Source organism: Rhinopithecus bieti, unplaced genomic scaffold (assembly GCF_001698545.2).
Source record: "Rhinopithecus bieti isolate Rb0 unplaced genomic scaffold, ASM169854v2 scaffold_2205, whole genome shotgun sequence".
NCBI lineage: Eukaryota > Metazoa > Chordata > Mammalia > Primates > Cercopithecidae > Rhinopithecus > Rhinopithecus bieti.
In genome coordinates, this window is record NW_016803673.1 from 1,053,292 (window position 1) to 1,079,715 (window position 26,424).

At 56.3% G+C, this 26,424-nt stretch overlaps 1 protein-coding gene across 4 annotated transcripts in view; it reads right to left on the reverse strand.

The window, feature by feature from the left end:
- COL5A1 (collagen type V alpha 1 chain) overlaps positions 1 to 26,424 on the reverse strand; it is a 162,424-nt gene that overhangs the window by 67,282 nt on the left and 68,718 nt on the right. For 3 of the 4 annotated variants that reach the window (XM_017848826.1, XM_017848819.1, XM_017848848.1), the window contains 12 exons: positions 25,666 to 25,719; positions 23,060 to 23,113; positions 19,443 to 19,487; positions 17,267 to 17,320; positions 16,502 to 16,546; positions 15,948 to 16,001; positions 15,647 to 15,691; positions 14,558 to 14,611; positions 9,887 to 9,931; positions 7,781 to 7,834; positions 2,630 to 2,674; positions 110 to 163 (listed from right to left, as the gene is read on the reverse strand). In XM_017848826.1, the coding sequence (XP_017704315.1) occupies positions 110 to 163; positions 2,630 to 2,674; positions 7,781 to 7,834; positions 9,887 to 9,931; positions 14,558 to 14,611; positions 15,647 to 15,691; positions 15,948 to 16,001; positions 16,502 to 16,546; positions 17,267 to 17,320; positions 19,443 to 19,487; positions 23,060 to 23,113; positions 25,666 to 25,719 (603 nt within the window). Of the gene's footprint in view, positions 1 to 109; positions 164 to 2,629; positions 2,675 to 7,780; positions 7,835 to 9,886; positions 9,932 to 14,557; positions 14,612 to 15,646; positions 15,692 to 15,947; positions 16,002 to 16,501; positions 16,547 to 17,266; positions 17,321 to 19,442; positions 19,488 to 21,583; positions 21,638 to 23,059; positions 23,114 to 25,665; positions 25,720 to 26,424 lie in introns of all 4 variants that reach the window. The other variant, XM_017848837.1, reaches the window with a different exon arrangement.

Consider the following 26,424-nt stretch of genomic DNA (forward strand, 5'->3'; position numbering starts at 1 on the left):
CTCCCACACGGCCAAGCTCACCCCTCCCACATGGCCAAGCCCACCCCTCCCACACGGCCAAGGCCACCTGGCCTTTCCCCAGCCCAGATCCCAAACCCGAGATGCTCACCCGATCACCCTTGATGCCCATGTCTCCTTTAAACCCAGGAAAGCCATCTTCACCCTGAATACGGGACAAGAGAGTGCCTTAGTCTAGGCAAGAGGACCCCCTCCCTGGTGGTCCCTTCCCCACTCCAAACCACCACACTCAGCACCAGGTCCCCCACCCTTGGGAGGCAGCGCACACCCCGGACTCAAGGGTGGGCTTGGGGCCCGTCCCTCGAGAATGGCATTCCCGTGAGGTCTGCATTCCCAGCTATAACATTCTGAAGCTGGAGAGAGCTGCGTCCCTGCTTCTCAGGCAGGCCCAGTTTGAATCTGAAAGGTCTGCATGGTGAGGCCTCAGCAAGCCCAGGCCCCTGAGCTCCCGGCATTGTTTCTCAGTGCACTTTGTGGCATCCCATCAGCACTGAAGCGACGGGTAAAGGGGGTGACAATTGAGGATGGGGAGCTGGATGAAAATGCCCCTGCAAAGAATCCCTAAGGCCTGCAGTAAGAGGCAGTGCTTTCTGAAGGGTGGGGGTTGTTCCTGGGGGTGGCGGGGGAAGTCGGCGGCCCACACACCCCAGGCCTACTGGTGAATCTGGGACACAAGTGAGGCTGGCCTGCTGACCGTTCGAGTCCCTGGTCTAGACTTTCCCCATCCAGGAAACCACAGGGCAAAAGCCCTCAGATCCTTCCACAGAGGGCACGGGTGGCTCCTAGACAGGGCTCTTGGCTGGGCTTTTCCTCTCATTATTCAGGGGCTACATCTTGATCCAAAAAGAGTGAAAGGACGGGATCTGGGGACTCAGCCAGGTCGTAAACATTCAAGGCCTGGCTGGGAGCACACGCAAGGGAGGCAGCTTTCTGTGCAGTGAGAATCCAGCCCTCTCCAGCCAGCGCCAGCTCCCAGGGCCCCCAGGACCTCAAGGCCCTTGTTCGCAGTGTTCACACAGTGCTGGAAGCTTAGCAGTGGCCACAAATAAAGCAGAAGTTCACAAAGACGGTCCCTTGACACTGCTCTCCTCCTTCCCCAGACCATCTCGGGCTGCCTGCGTGGCCCTCGGGAACAGTGCAGTAGCTGTCCTGGCAAGAAGGCGTCTGCACAGCCTCATCAATATCATCTCAAGTAGCCCTGTCTCTGGTTAGGGACAAATGTGACAAGATCAAGTGGCAAAGCTGGACTCTGTGAAGCCACCTTGGAAAGGATGAAAGGTCCTCAGGTGAGGGAGCCTCCCTGGGGACCAACGGGATGGAGACCCTGTGTCGTAAGGGCCTCGTGTTCCGAAGCCCCAACGGGCTCCGTGTAGAAATCAGTGCTCTTGGAGAGGCCAAACGGCTCAGCTTTCTTGGATGCAGACTTAGGGTTCCGCTGTGCGGATACCCTCAGGAAGGAACCGAGATGGCACGGGCTCAGGCCTCTTGGCTGGTCCTCCCACAAGGGCAGCCACTAAGAACAGAAACCAGGGACAAGCACTCTCAGCAAACGCCATGGAACAAGGGCGTTCCTGCTGCCGCGTCATTTCTGATTCAGTTGTGGCCACTCGATGTGTCCCCTCGGGAATGGCTTTAAGGCTGGCAGATTTCACAAGAAAGGATCCAAGCGACATCTTCGACAGGTGGCAAATAAGGAGTCTCGGCACGTGGACCATCCCAGCAGCAGACGCCAGCACCCACACTCCAGCCCCGCAGGCCACCGTGGCCAGGGGAGAGCCCAGGGTCTGCCCAGCGAAGGGGCCCAATGTGCTTTATGGAAAGCAAGTACTGCGTGGCTACACGGCATGGCAGGGTGAACCCGCACTGTTAGGCCACGGTGGGGAGGGCGGCATGGTGAGGCCGCCCTGAGGCCTAAATCTGTGTCATAACTGGGCCTTGGATTTGGCTCTGAGCTTCCTTCCACCAGAGTGAGAAGAGAAAGGTGGCCGGCCACGCAGCTCCATGTGGCTCAGGCTGTCGCCGCTGCAGGCTGTACCCAACCTTCTGACTCTGGAAGGCATGCATGCAGGTGTAGTTAGCTTTGTTTTCACCACAGTGATCCGCTAGGACTGACGTGCACCCACAGACCATGGCCAATGGCGCGGCCTCTCTCCCTCCCTGCCTGGTTCAGCTGCACGGTGAGTTTCTGCTGCTTGGGCTGCCCAGGGAAGAATGTCTAACAACTAAATGGACCCTCATGCCAGCGGCCAGGCAGGGCGGCCCACCTGGGAGTGGGGAGGGTGACAGGTGTCCACTGACCCCCGCAGGCACGTGGGGGCCTGTGTGTTTTCTCTGGGGCCAAGGCCTTCTTGTGCAGAGGCACAAACCCTGGACCCACTCAGCTCTGCTAGGAGATGTGTTCCAGGGTACCCGAGGGCCCATCCTCCTCAACTTATTGTTCTTCCGTCTGCAAACAGACGCTTTCCACAGAGTGGCATCAATTCCCCTCAATACTCAGAGGCGACGTCCACCTCAGCTGGTTTCATGGAAGAAGCATTGTGGGAGGGGCCCGCCGGCTGGAATGCGGCTCTGGACTAAGCAGAGGGCTCCACAGCTCCAAGGAAAGACTTACCTTCTCACCCTTCGTGCCCTTCAGACCACGGATGCCATCGGCCCCCTGTGTGGTGGGAAAAGAAAAAGGAGTGACTGGTTACAAATCTCAGCCTCCCTAGAGCTGTTGCAGGCGCAGGTCCAAGTCCCAAGTGTCAAGACGGGCTGAGCTCTCCGAAGCTGACAGATGAGGCCAGCGCCCTGCCCTCAACACACTTCTTCCCACGTGTCCCCCTGTGGCCTCGGGAGGCCCAGCGTGTCCACGATTCCTGGGCTGACTCCACTGACTCCTATTTATGCAAAGACCCAAGCCCATCCCTGGCCTTCCAGCCCAAGCTCTGGATCTGCCCTTCCAAGGGCCCACACCCCACAGCCAACACACCCCTCCTGCTTCCTGTTAGAGCATCATCTTCTAGAAACACCCCCACCTTTCAGAGGTTTGGGAGGAAGCAGGAAGTGAAGTCTGAGTCAGGTAGACTTGATTAGGTCCCAGCTCCCCCTCCATGGCCTCTGACAATGGCCTGAGACTCAGTTTCCTCATTTGGGAAGTGGAGAGGATGACAACCCTCAACTTATTACCACTGTTGGGAGGGAAATGCCTGCTAAGCCCTCAGGACAGCACCTAGCACCCAGCACACAATAGGTGTCAATAACCAGAAGCCCAGTGCCATCAGAGTATTGCAATTCTGTGTTATGAATAGATGATACTGTGATATTACTAAGTAATGATGATTACATTTATTGCAGTTGTCATGAGTTCAGGACACACCATCCCACCTCCTTGCTGAACAGGAGCTTCTGGGACGGGGGCCAGGACTATTTCTCTGACACTCTCACTGTGCCAAGGGCCTGGGGCAGTGGAGGTAAATCTGTGGGTAGAATTACGCAGCCGCACCCTTGCCGTTAATGTCTTTGACTTCAGCCCTCCCAGCAGGGTGACTTTTAGCTAGAGAGACTACCTCGGGCTACCTCAGGCCACCTGCCCATGGGATGTGAGAGAGAGAGAAGCCACACTGCCCCCCGCACTGGGATTCCAGGCTGAGGCTGAAGCCAGGGCCACAGAGCACTGGAGGACGCAGGGGCTGCCGGCTGCCCTCTGGTGGTCAGAACTTCCCACATACTTAGCAGTTCTGGCCTTTCCCCAGGTCCTGGAGGGGGAGGGGCTCTGGGAAGGGATGCTCCTTTCTGCAGAGGTGCTCCTTTCTGCAGAGGTGGCTGGGCTTGGGCTGCGTGCCCTGGCCCTCCCAAGGAGCTGCGGATGTAACTGCAGAAGCACCTTCCACTCCAGTGCCAGCTCCAAGGCACTTTCAGCCACGCAGACAGGGCAGCGGCGTGGTTGCCCTGAACCATAATCACTGGAGGATTTGGAGCACAGGGGACAAACAAGAGCTCTGCCACTATGCCTGCACACACCATTGCCGAAGTCATGTCTGCTCCACACCTGGCCGCCACCACTAGCAGAGAGGCCTGGGACACCTCCCTGCACGCCCAGCACAGGGCGGAGGCAGCCAGGAGGGCAAGGTGGGCTCGAAGCAGCTCTGGTTCACCTGGCCTGGCACTTGGCACACTAATGCGGGCCAGTATGGGGTGCCTTGGGGGGACAGGGCACAGCTCAGAAACAGCACTGGCCCAGGCAGGGAGGCCGACTCCAAACAAGCCTCTCCCACGCTAGTCTCTGCCCGAGCCTGAGATAGGACATGGACCTCAAGATGGGGAGGAAGCACTGGACAAACACAGCATGAGTATTCCAGGGCCGAGTGGGAACGGCCAGCCAAGCCACGAGGACGCTCAGAACAGCCTGCTGCAGGCCACTGCCCCCACTGAGCACAGCGTCACTTGGCAGCACCTGTGGGCCCGGGCAGCCCAGGAAGGTGAGAAGTGACTCAGCTGGGCCAACTGCTGAGAGACGAGTGGTTTCTAAGCACTTGGTGGTGGTTTTTTCCTACAGACGCCTTCTTCCGAAGCAATCCTGGCTGGAAGCCCCCAGAGGAAAAGAGAACAGGTAGGCCCATGAGGGCTGACACAGAGCTGGGGCCCTGGAAAACCACCTGCCGTCTCACCACGGTGCGGCATCGCCTCAGACACAATAGCCCCAGAACCCCACAGAGAAGGGCTTTTTAGGAGATGAGCTACTTTCTTTTCTTAGGGCAATTTTGAGTTCTCACCATACTTGCAAAATAGAATAGCAACTTGAGATGCTGCTTATTTCCTCTGAAGCACACAGGAAAATCGCAGGTGTGGTTGCGAATACACTCGGGGTTGAGCCTGCTCAGCAGTGTCTGATCCTAAATGCAAGGTGATGTCCAGCTGCCCCTCCCTGCCGTGAGTCCTGGGGGACGGGGTTTGTATGGCTGGCATTATTTTTCAGGAGCACTAAACTCCCTGGTACGGCATCCAGGGGGCATTGGCACCGGCTCTCCTTCCTCTCGCTGGGCAGGCTGGGGGACGCTGCTGCTCCCACCCTGTCCACGCCCTGCTGAGAGCAGGCAGGTAAGACCACGGCCCCCTGAGACCCCTCCCGGTCCTACAGTTCTAGCGTTTTAGGATCCCCATCAGAGCAATGGGACCAACTAGACAGAACCAGCACTTCCCAGAGTTTCTCGGCCACGGGGCTGTTGACATTGGGGCTGCTGTGTGCATGGTAGGGTGTGCAGCACCTCCCATTAGAGAGCACTCCCCAGTCATGCAGGAAGTGGCCCTGGCTGGGAAGGGCTGGACTGGAGCATCTGTGACACGGCCAGCCAGCCGCCCCACAAAGGAGCACTTAGGAGCTGCAGCACGGCTGGGGCTAGATGTGCATATAGCCCAGAGAGGGGCAGGCTTTTGCCCAAGGCCTGGATGTGAACTCCTATTTTAGGCCGCCTGGCAACCTCCTAGCAGCTGGGGGCTAAACGAAGGGTGGATCTGACTCTGTTGACAGCCAGGTTGAAATGGCTGCCTCTTCAGAAGTGCAAGGCAGAGGGAAGCCTGGGGGCGGGCCAAAGGTCAGTGAGCTCAGAGGAACACAAAGGGAGCCTGCTGTGGCCTGAACATCTTGTGTCCACCAAAAACTCCTATGGTGAACCCCAACACCCAAGGCAATGGAACTAGGAGGTGGGGCCGTGGGGAGGTGACTGGGTCACAGGGTGGAGCCCCTGTGATTAGGATTAGTGCCCTCACCAGAGGCCCCAGGGTGCTCGTCCCCCGTCTTCTGCTATGTGAGGACACAGTGAGAGGGGACCATCAGGGAACCAGATGGCAGCCCTTCCCAGACGCTGAATCTGCTGCTGCTATGATCTTGGACTTCCCAGCCTCCAGGAGGGTGAGAAATAATTTCCTGTTGTTTACGAGCCACCCATTTTAGGGTCTTTTTATTGTAGCAGCCCCAGTGGACTAAGAACCTTTTCCTGGGAAGAAACTAGGGCTTTGGTGGAAAATAACGGGCCCGCTCTCACCGAGGACTATTCACCTCCAACGGCGGCAGCTTGGCCCACGCAATCCCACGCCCTGCCGCCATCCCCGCCACCCGGGCCAAGCTCGTGAGGCGCCAACACCACTCACATTTCCAAACGCACGGGAGTATGAGAAACTTTTTCCCCGACGAAAATTATTTTAAACCTCAGTTTTCCTTCCACCCTCTGCTTCCAAGTCTAACTGGATTGCTCATGTCATGAATGAATTTTAATCAGATAGACAAGATAAGAGCATTCTCCATAAACATTTTAAAGCAAACACCTTTTTAGCTCACAGAGCAGCATTATGCAATTAGCCATGTATGGGAGTTGGCAGAGGCTCCTGCTATGCGACAGGAATTTGTAAAATAAACATGCTATAGAACTCACATCATCAGCATTTCTGCTAAATTATCACCCTTATAAAATTTGCTAGGCATTTTGCTGCTAGAAGCTGGCTTTAGGGAAAAACCCAACTCGCCTCAGGCTCCCAACCGTTAGGAGGTCTCTCTTCAGTACCTCATGAACTTGGAATGTCCTCATTCCTGGGAAATGGAAGTCGGGGCCTCCTGGGGACAAGGGTGGGGCACATGATTTCAAATCTGGTTTGATTTCTGACAGCAGCCTCGATTTTAGTGGACTTTGGGGCATCTCACTGAAAACTGATGTCTTGGGCTCTCAGAGCAGGTGAGGGCGTGACCAGCCTGAGTCAGGAGGGTTGATGCGGAGCAGGAAGCAGTTTCCAGTCGGCCTCCATGCCCCAGGGCGGCCACACACTTCTGATGTGCAACAGTGTTTGAAAAGCATAAAGCCCTTTGGAGCAGGGAGGTGAAGGGCAGCGGAGCTGACGAGTCGTTTCTACAAATCCCTCAGGCTTGACTAGTTGCTATATATACACACATATTCCTTCACATCCAGTTAAAAGCATCTTGAAGGAAAGAGTCATCATAAGCCTTTAAGATGCCGCCAGTCCCCATTCTCAGAGGAAGAAGAGAGCTGGTCCGCATGCTCCTAGGCGTATGTCTGTCTACACAGAACGTGCCGTGTCCAGAGAGCTGCACAACTCGAGATTGCATTACCCAGCTCAGAGCAAACACAGTTAGCTGGGCTGTGACGGAGGGCACCTGTGTCTGGGATATTGTTCTGGAGCTGTGCGTCCCATGTAACGAGGTTGTCAGAGCCCTTCATGGCAGAAACACAATTGATTGGGAATAAACGGACAGCTCCCATGAACTCCGCCTTGCGACAGGGCTGGCCCGCCCAGATGCTATCAGTGGAGACAGACTCTCTTTCTCATTCGGAATGTGCAAATGGCTGGGAAGAAATGTGTCCCAGCTTCCCCAGGAAAGAGGCCAGGCTCTTGGCCTCAGCTGGGATCTGCTGTCTATGAGGAGAGTGGCAGAAGCCTGACAAATGGCAACAATAAAAGAGGCAAGAAGAAAAAGGATGTGTCCCGTCCTGAAAGATGGCTGCCAGCGCGCCCCTGGCTTCATCACCACAGACTGCAGACTGTCCCACGCTCCGTATCAGCCCTCCTGACTCCAGCTGGTCACACCCTCACCTGCTCAGGCCCGCTGTCCTGAGACCTAGCAACCACATAAGTGACTAGGAGGACTGGGCTACTCCAGTTTGAATAGCAGGGACATTAAACCACAGAGAATTCCCTCCAACCAGCCACGCCAAGGCCCGCAGTCCCAACCCTGACCTCCGGGATGACCTGGAGTGGCATGAGTCTCTCTCACCTTGACTCCTCGAGGACCTGGGTAGCCGATTGGACCCTGGGGGCCAGGTGGACCCTAAAACCAAAGAGAAAAAGACCGTTAGCCCCGTGCCAGTGTGGAGGTGCCTGGGGAACATCAGGAAATTCCAGAGTTCTGGCATAGCCCTCCTGCTGAGAGCAGGGCGAACATCCCAGGTCAGAGCCTTTAGACAGGCCCCCCATGGGAGACTCACACTGGTGTTCCCAGCCTGCACTGACGGTGGAGGTGTGGTTGTGTCTCATGCTGAGCGGGACACAGAGGTGAAGCAAACGCTGGCCCCACCTGGCGGTCAGGGAAATAAGGGATAGGCTGAGGGAACGGTGAGATGATACAAGACCAGCTTTGGAGCTCTGCAAGGAGCATTGTCCCTAAAGAAATGCATCCCCAGCCTCAGGACCTTGAAATAAATCAGGAGTGCTTCTGGCTGGGAGAAGGGTCAAGACTGTTAGACAGGGAAGAGACATCCTCCAGCAGCCGAGCGCCTCGCTGATGCTCATCTAGAGCTCACAGGGGTGGGCATCCAGCCCTGCCTGCCCCAGCCCAAGACACAGGCATGACGAACGGCTCCCACCGCCTCCCTCCCAGCCCCCTTTCCACATGGTGTCATGGCAGCAGCTGGAGCTCCCAAACAGGATGGGCTTGGTGGCCTCCTCTGCAAGGCTGCAGTTCTGAGACCCAGCCCCGGAGTGCCTGCTCCCTGCTGTATCCCATCGCTAACAGGATGCCTGGCACATAGAGGAACTCAGGAAGTCCCAAGGAGTAAATGAATGCCTCTCGTCCCAGCTGAAAAGCCAGCTCTTGGAACAGCGGGCCTGTGCTGTGGGCTCCATGTGCCAACCGCCGGTCAGCACCAGTTCCGGGTGCTGTGCAAGCTCTGGTGGCCCCAGGTGCTGCCTCCACCTCTGATGATAAGAGGCTGTGCCCAGGGAGGATGGTTGGTAAACGACCCACTGGAGGCAGCAGGAACAGGGTCTCTCATGGTGAACAGAAGCCAAGGGCCGAGGGGAGGGTTCACCCCAGTGGCTGCTGTGACTTTCAGGAGAGGAAGCAGGACAGAAGTGGCGAATCTCAGACCCTGCTGGGTCTCAGGGGCGGCACGTTGGAGAAGTGCCACTGCCAAGCAGGCCTGGCACTGGAAATGGAAACCCTGAGAGGACTGGCACTAGCTCTGCTGCCCTGGAGGGTCAGTCCTGGCCCACTACACCCTTGGCAGGGGGCGCTGGGACCAAGCCCCAGACCCCATCTTGCCTATACAGGCCCTGCTTCAAGAGATAAATGTTAGTCAGGCCCGATCCCAGAGCCTGTGACAAATGGGGCCTCTGGAACCCTGGTGCAGGTGGGCCTCCGCCCTCAGCCCCAGGCTCCCGATGACCATGAGCTCAGTGTGCGGTTTCAACACACAAGCGGTCTTGGGGTGAACAAAGGTTGGGGCACACCAGGACAGCAACAGTAGTCCCTGCTGTCTACTCCTCCCGTCTGGAGGCTCTTCCCACAGAGGCACTTGCAGCCCGGCAGCTTTGTCATGAATCACAGTGGAGAGAAGGCGCTGTGAACGGGCTGCATGGGACGCTCGCAGGCCCAGCAGGCCCTGCAGGAGGAACCATGAGCCGCTCACAGTGCCGGACACAGGCATCTGTAGAAAGACCCCATCCCTGGCACTGGCATCACCTGGCAGTCTGTCCCCGTTCATAGCAGCATCTCCCTAAAACTCAAAGGTCACCCAGCTTGTGCAGATTCAAGGCCAGAGCTGAACACTGAGACATTGCCCTGCTGCCCGCACCCGATCTGGTCATGGGCACCTGATCCGGTCATGGGCACCCGATCTGGCATTGGGCACCCGATCTGGTCATGGACAGCAACTGGAGGGTGCGGTGAGGGGCAGTGACCCAGACGGATGCCCCGCTTCTCAGAGAAAAGGCCTGTGTGCCCCCTAGGCTGGATCCCTTGGTGGAGACGCCTGAGGAAGGTCTGAGTGTCCCCGGCTCCTTCCTTTCCAAGTTGGGCGTCCCTGAGCAGAGGCTGAGCCCAGAGCACCTGGACCCGCCCCGCCTGAATGCTGAAGGGTAGGAGGGCGCAGCGAGCACCCACCTGACCTCCTTTCTCTCCTGGAGGGCCTTCTTTGCCAGGGTGTCCCTGTCACAAAAGAAGAAGCCTTGATTAGTCAGCGCCACTCCAGAAAGCAACCTCCCTCGCTTCCCCTCCCTGCATAGCATCCATGATCATGGAGCCCATTTCCCTCCCTCCCCAGGAAAACCAAGAGCACCAGAAGTTGAAGCAGCCGGACAGGCAGCCAAGCACAGCCTGGCCTCCCGGGCCTCCCCCAGGCCCTGAACCTCGACTGCTTCATCTGCAAAATGGAAACAATAAGCCTGACCCTGGCCCGACCCCGGCCACGGTCAGAGCGACTTGGGGAGTGTGCAGCAACCCCCAAGTGCACAGGTGACCTGCACGGTGGCTCCTGACCCGGCCAGAGCCAGCCCCACCCTGCGGTGCAGGTCCACAGACCAGCGACCCATGAGTGGGGAAAGGGCCAACAAGGGCCTCTTCCCCAGGTCACCTAACAAGATGAATCTGCATACTAACAAGCTGGGACCAGGTTCCTGGCATCCCTGCTTCCTGGACTAGCAACTGCTGAGCTGTCTGCAAACCTCAGAATCTCTGATTGTTGGGGAACCAAAAGCAAAGCAAGGTTGGTGCGGGGTGGAGGGCTAAGGCGCGCAGGGTGGAGGGCTAAGGCGCGCAGGGTGGAGGGCTAAGGCGCACGGGGTGGAGGGCAAGATGCGTGGGGTGGAGGGCAAGGCTCTGCGGGGTGGAGGGCTAAGGCGCGCGGGGTGGAGGGCTAAGGCGCGCAGGGCGTGGGGGGTAAGGCGCGCGGGGCGTGGAGGGTAAGGTGCGCGGGGTGGAGGCTAAGGCGCGCAGGGCGTGGAGGGTAAGGCATGCGGGGTGGAGGGTAAGGCATGCGGGGTGGAGGGTAAGGCGCGCAGGGTGGAGGGTAAGGCGCGCAGGGTGGAAGGTAAGGCGTGTAACTTGACTGAGGGGTCCCAGCACATCCATAAGTCTTCAAACAGGTGCCTCATTTGAGACCCACACCCTGGGGTCTCCACCTGGCCTCGGGGATGGAGGGGAGCCGAGCGAAGGTGAGGACCTGTGCCCCACGCGACAGGTGCCCAGCCAAGGCCCTAGGAAGGACCTGTGTCTCCTGCCTGCCTGGGCCTGTACTAATTCCATTTCTAGGAATGCAGGTTTCTCTGACCTTCCAACCCAAACGGGTCACTCGGTTTAATGCCTGTGAGCTCAGGATCAGTGAGCCAAATGTCCAGGATAAAAACAGAAAGATCATCAATGTTCACTGTGTGGAAATGCAGTTCCACCAACAAGGATTCCAGGAAAGAGGCCGGGTGGGGTGGCGAGAAGGCCGGCAGGGCGGGGTCTGGTTCTACTTCTGAATACACTCAACCTGCTGTGTGAGCTTGGGCAGGTCACTTGCCCTCTCTGGGCCTCCTGCTTCCTCAGGTGTAACATGAGAGGGTGGCGAGATGCTCTTCTACCTTGAGTGGCCTAACGATGATCTGAGACTCTCTCTAGACACAGTAGCATTCAGAAGACCCAAGTCTCGTCACCTGAATTAAATGGTTTGTATGTGACTTTTAAATTTTTATTAGCCGTCCAGTTGGACTTGATGCCTTTGCAGACAGCTATTCTAGCAAGTGAGTGGGAGGGTGCAAAGTTCCCCTTGAGGGAGGCTTTGAGGAAGTCCAGGCACCTGCGGGACCCCATCCGCTGCTCCAGCCAGGAGGGGACATGCTTGGCCACAACGCAGCCTTCCAGAAACAAGGCTCATCGCGCCAGCTCCTCACGGTGGCCGGGCTGGACCTGGACAGAGCCAACGGGAGGGCGTCCTGGACCAGGGTGGCCAGGAGGGGTTCTTTGTGGCCCTTTATCACAGTTTCTATCAAGCACAGACACCTTTCTGTGAAGGACCTGGCGGGTGGATCTGCAGGGGGGCCAAGAGCCTGGCTCTGGACTGGGCAGACCCAGCCACGGCTGCTCGAGGAAGCCCCCAGGCCTCTCCACGTGGTCATTTCCTCAGTTCCAGGCTGGAGATAATAGCACAACTGCACACAACGCTGCTGCAGAAACGCACAGAGCGTTTGCAAAGTGCTCAGGACTGCGCCCATCCAGGGAGCGCCACGCAGAGTTAGCGGCCGGCATCATGGCGGCCTCCATTCCCATCCAGGCCAAATTCCTTTAGGTATATTTTCAGTTACAGATAGAGAATGGGAGTAGGCAGTGGGGGGAAGCACAAAGCTCCCTTATTAAACATGTGTGAACAGGAAAAGGCAGAAAGGAAACGTCACAAGGTAACCATGACTGATTTTTCTGCAAAGCCGGGCAGGGCCGTGTTCCCCTTTCTTTCTCCTTGTGTGTGTTTCCCAGTATTCTATAATGAGCAGTGCTTCTGTAATGGGAAAATAATAAAGCTTACATTATTTGTATCTGATATTTTCTGATTTAAAAAGTAATGTATGTTTATCTTAGACAATTAGGCAAGTGGAAGAGGAATTAAAATCCTTCATCACCTCACTGCGCGGAGTGGCTGTGGCTAATTGTATGATAGAATCATCCGTTGTCTCTGCATATATGCATGTGCCATTGGCATGGTAGATCATTTTTAATTTAATATTACATTGTGAGCATTTTCTCATGTCACGGAGTATTTGTCTAAATTCAATTCTTACTGGCTCTGTAATATTCCACTGAGCCATAATTCACTTAACCATTTCCCCAGCGTATGGTATCAGGAATATATTCCACTGAGCCATAATTCACTTAACCATTTCCCCAGCATATGGTATCAGGAATATATTCACTGAGCCATAATTCACTTAACCATTTCCCCAGCGTGTGCTATCAGGAATTATTCAACAACATATTTCAAGGTATCGAGTCTGCTCCGAAGCACCTCATACTTCTTGATGGATTTTAAGTCAGTCTTCCTTTCTTTGAAACCAAAGCCAAAGCAAGAAAAAAAGAGAACTCTCTCTGTAGGGTTTACTCTCAATGTGCTGCCTTTGTAAAGGAGAATTTCTAAAAATCTTTTCTTTCCTCCAGATTCGTGCGAGACGGCTGGGGCTGTCTTTGGGCCTGCCCATGGCTTCCTTTTGTTCGACGCACCTTCATGCGAATGGGGTCCACCTACGCTCACATTTTAAGGTTTAAATTCGGGCCGGGGAAGGGACATCTTAAAGGCTCTTCTTTCCCCCAAAGAATATAAAAGGAAACTGCAGGCTCTTTAGGGACCCCAATTCTTTGGATGTTTCAACATGGGGAAGGGAATTCCAGGGAGAACAAGTTAGGTCAGCTAAGGGCTGAGCGAATGATCTTGTCAGGAAGGTGAGGTGCGGCCCCCTTCACACCTAGGCCCCCCTCCTCCCCGCAGAAGGAAAGAGGGGTACAGCCCACGTCACACCCAGGTCCCCTCCTCCCTGCAGGGCTCTGGGCCCAGCTGCCCTCCCCTCAGATTGCGGCCCATACTCCATGGACATCACAGCCAGCAGTACGGGAACAGAAAAAAAGGCTGGAAGGGACACACGTCCACCGGCTGTCAATGGCTACATCAGGAGATGAGATCAAAGGTGGCTATAATTTACTGTAATTGTGTTTATTTTCCTAATTTTCTATAATAAGATGTGCCGCTTTGATAATTAGACAGGGTGATGAAACGTAAATTAAAGGACACAAATAACACATTGGAAAAGATGAACTGCTCAGTACACAGACTCCCATGTGGCCAGGTGACCACGGGGCCCCACAGCTGCCCACGTGGGGATGAGAAGGCTCCACTCTGCTTGTTCTGATCAAGAAAGGGCAGTTTGTGATGTGGGAGTCACTGGGCCGACTGACTCAGCCTGAGGGATGCTGCGTGGTGAGCAGTCACCGATAATCGTCAACATATTTAACTTCCTGGTTTAGTTTTCAACAGTGTTATTAAAACCATACAGCACACTGTGTCTTCAATAATTAATTCTGCTAATCTCGTCTGTGAAATAGACTCAGCATTAACTGAATAATCAAAACCCAAACCGTAGCAGGCACTTACAGAGGGTGGTGGGTGCAAATCAGCTCACACTCGTGTACATGCACGTGTGCACGCACGCACGTACACATTCTGAGTGTGCTCTACTTCCTCACACCTACGCCCTCCACACAGCTTAGCCACAGATTGGATTTGTCACCAGCTCGCTATTTCCAGGCGGAATCTAATTTGACTCCACAGCTGTGCCTGCACACATTGCAAACGCGTTTGCTCACCACCTCCCTTCTCAGTGCGTGAACACTAAAAATACACACCACGTACCCTGCCTCTTCGCTTCCAACCCTGGGGATGCAAGCGATGGCCTGGAGCCCGGCCCAGCCCTCCTCACGGCTCAGCATGCAGGCCTGACTTCGGTAATTAATCAGCACACCCTAATAAAGAGCTAATATTCCTACTCGTGCAATCACCGCTCGTTGATTAAAACACATGATGCTAAGGGTGTCCAAACGCAAGAATGACCCAGCAGTCAAGCTGGAGACCAAACGGGTCTTCATCAACAGAGCCAGGATGAGTCAGTGCCGGCCAACAACCCCAAAGAGCCTGGGCCCACAACCCCTATCCGCAGGGAGGAGGTGGGGAGAGTATGCAGGAATGAGGTGGGGAGAGTATGCAGGGAGGAGGTGGGGAGAGTATGCAGGGAGGAGGTGGGCAGGGCTACTCACCGGGGGTCCGTCAGCACCGGGCATTCCTGGAAGGCCTGGTTTACCCAAGGGACCCTAGAACAAACCAGAGACTCCGTGAAGCTCACCTGACCTCTCTGTAGGCCCCCAAGGTTATTGTTCAACATTTCTGCCCACACAGCATTTGCTGAGAAGTGTGGTCAGAGGCACTGGGTCCCCGGTTGTGAGGCATGTAGCCACAGTAGCACCCGGGGGCAGCTCCACTGTTCTGAGCACCTTCAGGTTTTGCTGTAGGAACAGAATCAGCCCACCAAGTGCCCCCATTCTTCTCCACATCCACCTGCTGCATGCTGGGGCCCAGGAGGGCATCGTCCGGCCTCCGCTGCTCTTACAGTGCTGTGCCTTCTTCAAGTGCTCCCACCACCCTGTCCTCCCGGGTCTGTTCACACAAGCACCCCAGGGCGGGGCAGGCCATCCCGCCGTGTAAGGCCCACAGCCTCAGCATCCCATAAACACCAGCTCCTGGAAGGTCCCAGGCCCAGCAGCAGCCTGGCCCTCTGTGTTTCTCAGGCCCCCCCGGGGATTGTCATGCACTCAGAACCACCGCCTTGGAGGTGTTTTTGCTGGTGGCAACCAAGGCGCTTTAAGCTACCTGAACTATCTTGTGCCTGGTTAACCGACAAGCTCTAGAAGGGCAAGTGCTTCCAGCTCTCGTTCCAGGGCCTAGGACACAGTAGGCTCTGGAGATACAGTCAGGTTGTCAAATTTAGTGAAACTAAACTAAACCAAAATAAACAACAACAAAACAAGATGCACAGTTAAATTTGAATTTCAGATACACAATAGTTCAAATTTAACTGCATGGCCTGTATTTTTGTTCCTTGCTAAATCCAGCAACCCCTGTACATACTAGAGAATGAATGAGTGAATAAATGTATGAATCAGTGAGACACGGATCCAAGATTCTCCTCATGCTTCTGGCCCAGTTCTTGGCACTCTGAGCTTTAGCGTCTCTTGGGAGCACCAAGATATACATTGAGAGCTGGTGGATACCAGGGGTCCTCTCGGGGCAGGCCAGGGAGTTCAACTGCAGGCAGGCAGTGGCCCGCAACACAGCCCAGGCCCACCTACCTTTTCTCCTGGAGGACCAATTGCACCCTGGGGGCCTGGAAGACCCTAGGAGGGAGAAAGAGCCAGGAAGGGAAGGTGAGAGCGCTGATTGACTCAGAATCCTGCCCTGCCATCCGCCCATCTTCTCATTGATGTCTCCCTCATCCAGGCACCAACCCAGGTCCTAGTCTCCCTCCAGATAAGAGGAGGGGCTGCAACTTGGCGGGGACAGAGCTCACCACTCCCTCCCAGGGCTCAGGGCTGAAGACATGTGCCTCCCACGGCCGGATCCCCGTGAGCTGCCTCTCCCGGGCTCACTTACCTGGGCACCTGGATTACCCTGCTGTCCTGGGGGGCCAGGCTCTCCCTGGGGACCCTACAGGAGACAAAAGCAAAGGCACTGAAGGGGGCTCTGGGAACTGGACCCCGTTCCCTGGGTGTCGTGTGCCCCCTCACTGGCCTCCCATTCTTTCAAACTGCTCCCCACTGCCTGATGCCAGGGGGAAGGGAAAGGCGGCCAAGTCCCACCACAGAGATCAGCACCAGGACCAGGCACCTCTGAGGCTGTGGAGGTTGATTCTGATGGAGTGAGCACTAACTCGTTTATGCAAATACACCCAGACATCCGTCCAGGAAGGAACACATGAGAGGAACGGACCAGAAATGATTTATCGGGCAGAAAACTCCCAAGTCACCACGTCATGCTAGTCTCCGGGTGCCACTCGCCACTGGAGGGTGAGCGCCACAGAAGAGGGTCTGCAACCTGCCCTTCACGTTCCCAGCTGAGGTGGACAGCGATGGACCTCCCTAGCGGGGCAAGGAGTGTGCCCAGGGAAAATGCCCCTGAAGCCAGGCCACGGGATCCCAGGGACTTACCACATTTCCTTTCGGCCCCGGCTGGCCGTCCATACCCGTTACACCCTGCGTGCGATTTTAAGAAGAAAAATATGTAACTGAATGCGAAAGAACTCACAGTACTCAAAAGGAAAATCCCACTCAACTCAGCTCAGATGCCCGTCCTACAAAGAATCAGAGGACGGATGCTGTCTGGGGAAGGAAAAGACAAGACTCCAAATCCCTTCCCAGAGGTCCACTGGTCAGCCCCGGTAACCCTCAGCTAAAGGTTAACTGAGCTTCCAGGCCCCTGCATTCCACGGGGCAGGCCTCAGGTTCTAGAAAACCAGGTCACGGGGCTGGGAAGGCTGAAGCGGGCAGGCCTGGCCCTGGGGAAGCTGCCCACCAAGACACAGCCCCAATGGCATCAAGGGCTTCAGCCTCCTTCCAGAATGTTCACAGAAGCTGCTGGAAGTTCTTTCTAGCAGGGAAGAAACGTGACATCCTGGGTTTCTGCTTATAACTGAAAATAGCATATGCTGTCTGTCAGGAGTTAAGTGCAGCCGAGGTGAAGCGGAGCTGTGAGGCCGGCAGCCTTGGGCCTCCACCTGCGAGGCCACACCTGCTGGGACCGTGTCTATAGCATCTGAACGTCAGTGTCCCACTCATGCCTCACACTGGCAGCAGGCAGGTGTCAGAGGGGCCAGCACAGACTTCCTGTCCCTGTGCCCAAGTGGCCACCGGCTGGGAGGTGGGGTCTCAAAGGCCAAGATGGGGGCAGACAAGCAGAGTGGCGATAGGACTTACGGGAGGTCCGGGAGGACCTGGAGGCCCCTTAGGCCCAAGCAGACCACGTGGCCCCTGTAAGAGGAAAGGGAAAATAGGTTTTAAACTCGGGCAGAAATCCCAGCCCTCCTCTCTGTCCCCTATGCCCGCTTGGCCTTGACTCCACCCAGAACCCCAGTTGGTGACTCAGGCCTCCTGGCCTCCCAGCAGCGAGGTCCAGGACTCCCTCCCAGCCTGCTGTGCCGCCTCCCTCCACCCCACCCTGGTGCTGGGAACCAAGGGCAGGTGTCTGGAATTGCTGGGAACTCAGAGAGGACACCATGCGGCACCCTCAGGGAAAGAAGGGTTTTCAAGCTGACCGACTCCTGTGACACTTGCTGGGGGCACAGACGCTCCCCCCAAGAATCACCACGCAATTACATTCCACCGCACGGAGCCCTTGCGCCCCATCCCCATTATCAGCTCACTCTCAAATTCCCCTCCGCAGCGACATACGACTGTTTTTGTGATATCACAGGGTCCGAGGGTGCGGGCAGGAAGGCGTCAGGCGAAACTAGTCCCTGGTGGGAACCCCACGACTGAACGTACGGAAGGAGGCATGGGGTACAGATCTTTTCCAGGATGCTACTCTGGTCAAGAGTTGGCACGCCCTCCCTGGTGAGCCAGGGCTCGTGCAGAACAGTTCCTGCTTACCGCAGGTGGAGTGAGATTCCGGGAGCACTGCCTGCCACCCGCGGGGAATTACGGAGCCTTCACCCCAGGTACGTGGACTTCAAGTGCTCTTAATTTGGACAGAACCTTTTCAGATTCTGTAGAAGAGAGATCCTTCCCCCGCTCATTGCCTCTTAAATGCTTCCTTCGTTATTTTAATACCTAGTTATAGCAACGTTTCTTGGAAGCTAGCAGCCCAGAAGGTATTGCTTGGACGTGTGTTAAGGAGAGAGTGGAGTTGATGAATTCTCCTTAGAGGCTAATCAGACATCTGGGGTATAATTTAGTCCCAAATGAGTCTGCAGGCGCCGACCACTGCCTCCTCTACGTAGTGCCTGCAATATTTCTCATCAATTAGCACCACCCAATGCACGCAGCCGGGCTGACTTGGCTACGAGAAAAGAGATGCTTTAAAGCAACAGCAAATGAATAGTAATGAATGTCCTCTCAGTCAGGACATTTGCTCTGGGCCCAAATATATGTCCGCTTAGGGAAGAGCTTTCCCATGCCCAGGGCTGGGGCAGTCCGCTGGAGGGATCTGCCTCTGGAAGGGCGGCCACTGAAACAGGCCCAAGCTCGGGCTGACTCAGGTGTGTGAACCCCGCCCCTGCCACGATGCGCCTGATGCCACCGTGCTGCCCCAGGACCCCTGACAATGCACTCAAATCCCCCACAATGCCCTTGAACTCCCAGGCTGCCCCCTGACCCCCACAATGCCCTCAGATCCCCCATAATGCCACTGAACCCCACCATGTTGACCCTAGACCCCCCACAATGCTCTCAGACCCCTCACAATGCCCTTGGGCCCCCCATGATGCCACTGAACCCCACCATATTGCCCCCAGACACCCCCACATGCTCTCGGACCCCCCACCATGCTCTCAGCCCCCCGACAATGCTCTCAGACCCCCTACAATGCCCTCAGATGCCCCATAATGCCACTGAACCCCACCATGTTGCCCCTAGACCCCCCACAATGCTCTCAGACCCCCCACAATGCTCTCCGACTCCCCCCCACAGTGCCCTTGTTCCCACCCATGCTGACCCCGGACCCTCCCAATGATGCCCCTGGACCCCACCATGTTGTCCCTGGAACCCCCAATGCCCTCAGACACACCACACTGACCCCAGACCCCACCATGATGCCCTCAGACCCTCCACAATGCCCATGGACCCCACGTACTGCCCCGACTCCCCACGATGCCCCTAGACCCCACCACACTGCCCCTGGACCCCCACAACAACCCTTGAGGGCCGTGCTTGCTCCTATAGGTGGCTCAGACTTCCTCCTGGGGTTGCCAGCCAGCCTCGCCTGCGCTTCCCTCTCTTTGGTTTCCCTGGGAAATGTCCAGGTCCGTCTGTTCTCAGGTCGAGCCCTCTCTCCTCTAAGCTCTTGGCTGATCCCAGATCCTGCTCCAGCAGGAGCCTTGGACAAAGCCTTTCTCCACACTGAGCCCCCACCGTCCCACTCAGCCCACAGACTTACGGGCTCCCCAGGCAGCCCCCTGGGCCCAACTTCTCCGTCATCACCCTGCAGAGGAGAAAAAAGGCAAGGTTAGAGGAATGAGCTGTTAGCCTGGACACCAGTTTCCCCTCAGTGGGGCACAAGGGTTCTCTGGCTTGGGGCTGCTTCACATATGCCAGGTTTACCAGCCCTGGTACCAGCCAGGAAGGCCTGGAATGTCCTCGCTCCCAGCGAGCTGCTAGGTGTGCAGACGCTGCAGGTGAGGCCTGCAGGTGAAGCCTGAAGGCTCTGAGATACCGGCTCAGGAGCTCACATACCACAGCTCTCCAGAGGGAAAGACTGGGCAGAAAGATCATCTAATTGAAAGGATTTGGTGACCTTTACGAATGACAGACTCTGGGGCAGAACATTAGGGGAGAATCACAAGATCCCCTGGGCCACCCTCTGGGGAACCATGTGCCCCCCCTGGGGTCCTAAGCAGCTTGAAAAGTAAAGCAAGAAGAGGCTTCCTCCTGGCTGCAGAAGGGAGTGCCTCCCTGGCTCCACCACTTCACACCCATGGGCTGCCTGCAAACACTGCCCCTCGCCAAAGCACCACTGCACCTTCCCACCTGCCTCACGCATGCAAGCACACATGCTCACACACAGCCTGCCTGCACATGCCTACACACACATGCACACACAGACCCTGTGTGTGCACATGCATACACAGCTGTGCTCACAGGCTTGTGCACACACACACCCATGCATGCACACACATACACAGCCATACACACACGCTTATCAACACACACATAGACCCTGTGCATGCAGGGGCATACACACACGCTTGTCCATACACACACCACACACCCTGTGCATGCACGTGCATACACAGCCATACACACATGCTTATGCACACACACACTATATGCATGCACACACATACACAGCCATATGCACACTTGTAAACACACACACACCCTGTGCATGCACGTGCGTATGCAGCCATGCACACATGCTTGTCCACACACACACACATGCACACACAGCCATGTCTGCATACAGGCACACAGGTACATGCACACTCCCTGCACATACACGTGCACACAGCCATACATATGCACACACACGTCCTCTCAATCAAGAAGCACTGACATCTAGAAGGGTCCCTCTCTCCTTCCTCATCTTACAGCAGACTGTGCTGAGGCCCAGACAGGAGCAGGTGCCCCGACCACGTCAGCCTGAAAGCTGGTGAGACAGAAATGCCCCTGGAGCTGCTCCTCTTTCTCACCCTCCAGGGCTCCTTAAAGCCTTTCCCCTAAACACCCCTTACACACAAAGAAGGTGTCTGAGTGACTGCGGTGCCTGCAGGGAGGAGCTTAGAAACTCACAGCCTCATACATCCCATGCCCCAGTCCCACTGTGCTGTGGCCTAGAGACCACACTTCGCCCCCACACACGAAGACGGCATGGCAGATACCAGACCCCAGCCTGTGCGCCCATGCTGGGGAACAGTTCCCTCCCACGCCTCAGCCCCACGGCCACAGCCACTTGCTTCCCTACCTCCAGGCCCACAGAGGGTTATTCCAATCCCCCCGCCCTCCTCTGTTCCCCCAATCTCAGCTTTCTGCCACCCGCATGCCTCCAGCTAACTCCTCATCTGGACGAGATAAGCAGAGACGCCGAGCTCAGTAAACTCTCTGGCCATCTTTCCTCCCGGTGGGGTTCAGGGCACCTGTCTCCTGCAGTGAGAGCTGACAGGTGGCCCTGGGCTCCGTCCACTGGCAGAACCAATAGAGTAACTAAACGTCCACCGGCAGGACCAATAGAGTAACTAGACGTCCACCGGCAGGGCCAATAGAGTAACTAGACGTCCACCGGCAGGGCCAATAGAGTAACGAAACGTCCACCGGCAGGGCCAATAGAGTAACGAAACGTCCACCGGCAGGGCCAATAGAGTAACGAAACATTACAGTCAGGGTCTCTCCCATGCCCCGCAGCCTCTTGGCATCTGATCAATCGCTTTGCCCACTGGGAATCCTCCTCTGCCCTCTCCCAGCTGGCCCTCCACATGCAGCAGGCCAATCCCACACCATGGGCCTCTCTTCCGCGGTTTTCCTGCCCAAATCACTGAGAAGCAGGGCAAGCGGGAGCAGTCGGAGGGACGGCAGAATACCTACCCTGTCTCCGTCATCTCCCGGAGGTCCTGGTGGGCCGGAAGGACCAGGGTCACCCTAGGAAGGGAAAGGGTCCACGTCAGCCTCTCCTGAGCAGGTCATGCAGGGCTTGTCCAAGGTCCACACTCTGTTTTTCTCTACTTCTGACAGTAAGATTCCCAAGCTCCCAAAAGGCCCTTCCAAAATGGGGGGAGGTTCCTTAGGAGATCACGTGTGCCTCGGCTGGGCTAATGCAGGCTGCAGACTCTCACCTGAGTCTCGCCACGATGGCCTGAAGATAGGAGGGTGCTGGACTGAGCACCCTGCGGGGCCAGGCAGGGCCACCCACGTGGGCAGCCTCAGAACACTAAGCCAAGGTCTGAGCTATCCTCGGCCCAAGTCCTCCAGGNCACACACACACACATGCACACACAGCCATGTCTGCATACAGGCACACAGGTACATGCACACTCCCTGCACATACACGTGCACACAGCCATACATATGCACACACACGTCCTCTCAATCAAGAAGCACTGACATCTAGAAGGGTCCCTCTCTCCTTCCTCATCTTACAGCAGACTGTGCTGAGGCCCAGACAGGAGCAGGTGCCCCGACCACGTCAGCCTGAAAGCTGGTGAGACAGAAATGCCCCTGGAGCTGCTCCTCTTTCTCACCCTCCAGGGCTCCTTAAAGCCTTTCCCCTAAACACCCCTTACACACAAAGAAGGTGTCTGAGTGACTGCGGTGCCTGCAGGGAGGAGCTTAGAAACTCACAGCCTCATACATCCCATGCCCCAGTCCCACTGTGCTGTGGCCTAGAGACCACACTTCGCCCCACACACGAAGACGGCATGGCAGATACCAGACCCCAGCCTGTGCGCCCATGCTGGGGAACAGTTCCCTCCCACGCCTCAGCCCCACGGCCACAGCCACTTGCTTCCCTACCTCCAGGCCCACAGAGGGTTATTCCAATCCCCCCGCCCTCCTCTGTTCCCCAATCTCAGCTTTCTGCCACCCGCATGCCTCCAGCTAACTCCTCATCTGGACGAGATAAGCAGAGACGCCGAGCTCAGTAAACTCTCTGGCCATCTTTCCTCCCGGTGGGGTTCAGGGCACCTGTCTCCTGCAGTGAGAGCTGACAGGTGGCCCTGGGCTCCGTCCACTGGCAGAACCAATAGAGTAACTAAACGTCCACCGGCAGGACCAATAGAGTAACTAGACGTCCACCGGCAGGGCCAATAGAGTAACGAAACGTCCACCGGCAGGGCCAATAGAGTAACGAAACATTACAGTCAGGGTCTCTCCCATGCCCCGCAGCCTCTTGGCATCTGATCAATCGCTTTGCCCACTGGGAATCCTCCTCTGCCCTCTCCCAGCTGGCCCTCCACATGCAGCAGGCCAATCCCACACCATGGGCCTCTCTTCCGCGGTTTTCCTGCCCAAATCACTGAGAAGCAGGGCAAGCGGGAGCAGTCGGAGGGACGGCAGAATACCTACCCTGTCTCCGTCATCTCCCGGAGGTCCTGGTGGGCCGGAAGGACCAGGGTCACCCTAGGAAGGGAAAGGGTCCACGTCAGCCTCTCCTGAGCAGGTCATGCAGGGCTTGTCCAAGGTCCACACTCTGTTTTCTCTACTTCTGACAGTAAGATTCCCAAGCTCCCAAAAGGCCCTTCCAAAATGGGGGGAGGTTCCTTAGGAGATCACGTGTGCCTCGGCTGGGCTAATGCAGGCTGCAGACTCTCACCTGAGTCTCGCCACGATGGCCTGAAGATAGGAGGGTGCTGGACTGAGCACCCTGCGGGGCCAGGCAGGGCCACCCACGTGGGCAGCCTCAGAACACTAAGCCAAGGTCTGAGCTATCCTCGGCCCAAGTCCTCCAGGGGAAGCAGGCCTCACACTCACACCCTCGGGGAGCGCCGCCTGCCTGCAGCCTCAGAGCGCACACGCAGTGGGTGCTATGTGCTCATCAGTCATGCAAAAGGGCTGGAGCTGAGTCAGGGACGGCCTTCGTGGCCGTGCTGTTTCCATGTGGTTGTTGGAGAACACAGATGCAGCAGCTTTGGATAAATGGCAATAGCCAAGCCCTTCTCAAGGCATCATGGAGGGCAGCGGGCCGTGCTTATGGGCACAATCGACAGAGCGGTGGGGTGTGGGTGGATGTGTGGGTGTGCGCGTGTGTGGGTGCATGTATGTGAGTGCACGTGTGTGGGTGGAGTGTGCAGGGGTATGTGGGGTGTTTGCACATGTATGTGTGCATGTGGGGGCATGGGGGGCATATGTGTGTGTAGGTGTGCATGTGTGTGTGCATGTGTGTGTGGGTATGCATGTGTGTGGGGAGAGTGTGCTGCGAGGGGTATGTGCTGTTTGGGGGGGTGTGCACATGCATTGATGTTGTTGCATGGGATGTGAGTGTGGGTATGTGTGGGCCCCTGTGCACATGTGTATTGCATGTGTATGGGTGGTGTGCATGTGTGTATGTGTGTGGGGGTGGTGTGCATATGTGTATGCATGTGGAGGGGGTGTGGGTATGTATGCGTGTGTGCATGAGTGCGTGTGTGGGTGTGCGTGCATGTGTGTATGTGAGTGCACGTGTGTGGGTAGAGTGTGCGGGGGTATGTGGGGGGTGTGCACGTGTATGCCTGTGTGCATGTGGTGGGGTGGGGGTGCATATGTGTGTATAGGTGTGCATGTGTGTACATGTGTGTGTGCATGTACAATGTGTGTGGATGTGTACACGTGTATGCAGCATGTGTGCATGTGTGGGTGTGGGGGTATGAGTGTGCATGTGTGGGTATGTGTGCATGTGTGGGGTGTGTGCACATGTGCATGTATGTGTGCATGTGTGTGTCAATGTGGGTATATGTGGAGCCTGTGCACCTGTGTATGCATGTGTGTGCACATGTGTATGTGTGTATGGAGGTGGTGTGCATGTGTGTATGCGTGTGGGTATGCATGTGTGTGGTGTGTGTGTGTATGCATGAGTGTATGTGTGGGGGTGTGTGTGGGTGTGTATGCATGTGGGTGGTGTGCATGTGTGTATGCGTGTCGGGGGTGTGGGTATTTATGTATGTGTGTGGGTGGGTGTGTGTGCACGTGGGGGGCTGTATATGCATGTGTGCATGTATGAGTGTGTGTGCGTGTGTGTATGCATGTGGGGGTATATGGATGGGTATGCATGTGTGTGCGTGTGAGCGTGTGCACACACATATGTGCCTGTATGTCCTTGATGTGCTAAAATATAAAGGAGCCATCAAAGAAATCTACTTCAAAGAAAGCAGGTCAGAGAAGGAACATCTGACAAGCTGTGAAAAGCCCTCGTGTCAGGCCCCCAAATGGACTGAGAAAGCAGGGCGGGTGGCCAGGACGGGCCTTCCCCACCACGCCTCCTCAACAGGCGTGAGATTGTAGGCTTTCCATCATGTTGTTGTTGAAAGAAGACCACAGTCTATTGAGAGAGATGCAAGAAGATTCAAGGGGCTTGGCTGCTGCCGTTTATCCAAAGCTACTGCATCTATGTTCTCCAACAACCACAAGGAAACGGCACAGCCAGGAAGACCCCCAGGTCCCTGCACTAGCTCGGGGCTCACAGGACACATGTTCAAGTTCATCCATGCCCGTTAACAGGGAACAGGTAGACACCTGGCAGTTTGTGGTGACCTGGTCTCCTCACGGCCACTTGAGATTGTCCCCGACCCCTGGGACCACCACTTTAATATTGCAAAGTGTCCTTGGCCGCCCCTGAAATGGCAGCTGCTTGGATTCCCTGAAATGTTCAAGGACTCCATTAAACAGATCTCTAAAAGGAAGGGCTCCTTCCCTGCCCCCTTCACGCCCCTCAGGTGGGTAGGCCCGTCTGGCTCACTTGTCACAAGCTGCAGATAGATAAGAGCTCCAGTTCCTTCGGGCTGGTCACCCATCAACAAAGACATCATTTGGGGACTCACTGCCATTTGCTGACTCCTGTGAGGTTTGCATAGTGACTGTTGGAATGGCGGAGACCTGACCCCATAGGAAATCTGAGGCTGCCTGGAAGGAGAAGGACCTCCCAAGAGACACCTCTGCTGGCCATCATCATGCCCATCTCTCGCAGAGTAAATACTCACCCTGTGGCCCTTCTCGCCCGGCAACCCAGCCAGGCCATCGAAACCCCGGTCGCCCTGCAAAAAGGACAGAAAGGCTGCCTCAGAGGCCACCCTGCACACACGGACAGCCCATGATGTGATGGCCGTCCCGCCTTGGACCATGTTTCACGCAGCATCTATGCACCCTGAACCCCACTGGCCAGCCCTCTCCCCCTAGGCCCCCGCGTTGCATCTACAATCCCAGCCTCTTCCCCTGCAAACACCAACACGGGCTGCAAACGGAGAGATGGCTTTCGTCCCCAAGTCCCACGCCACAAGCCCTGATGGACGCTTAGTCACGCAGTACTTTGGCGACCGCCGCAGTGTCCTGTGTGTGTGTCTGCTGCTGATCTCCCCCACCCCAGGGAGGCCCCAGGAGAGGGTCCCCATGTGTCCGCTCATCGCTGCATCCACAGTGCCAAAGGGCTGCCCACACGCAGGAGGTACACGTACCCATTGGTGGACGGGCCAGCACTGGCTACCCTCAGGTATCCTGGCTCTCTGGCCGACCCCTCTTCTGCATGCCCTGGAGCCCGGGAACAGGGCCCTGTCTCATGGGTGTGCACACCAATGTGGGGTGATGTCAACGATGGGACATTTTAGGCTTTTGGTCAAGTTGTTGAAAGAAGACCATGGTCTTTTGAGATACAGTCAACAAGACTGCGTTTCCTCCTGTCACCCCAGACCACCTCACTAACTCGGGACTGATGCGATGCACTTCAGAGTTCATCCACGCCCATT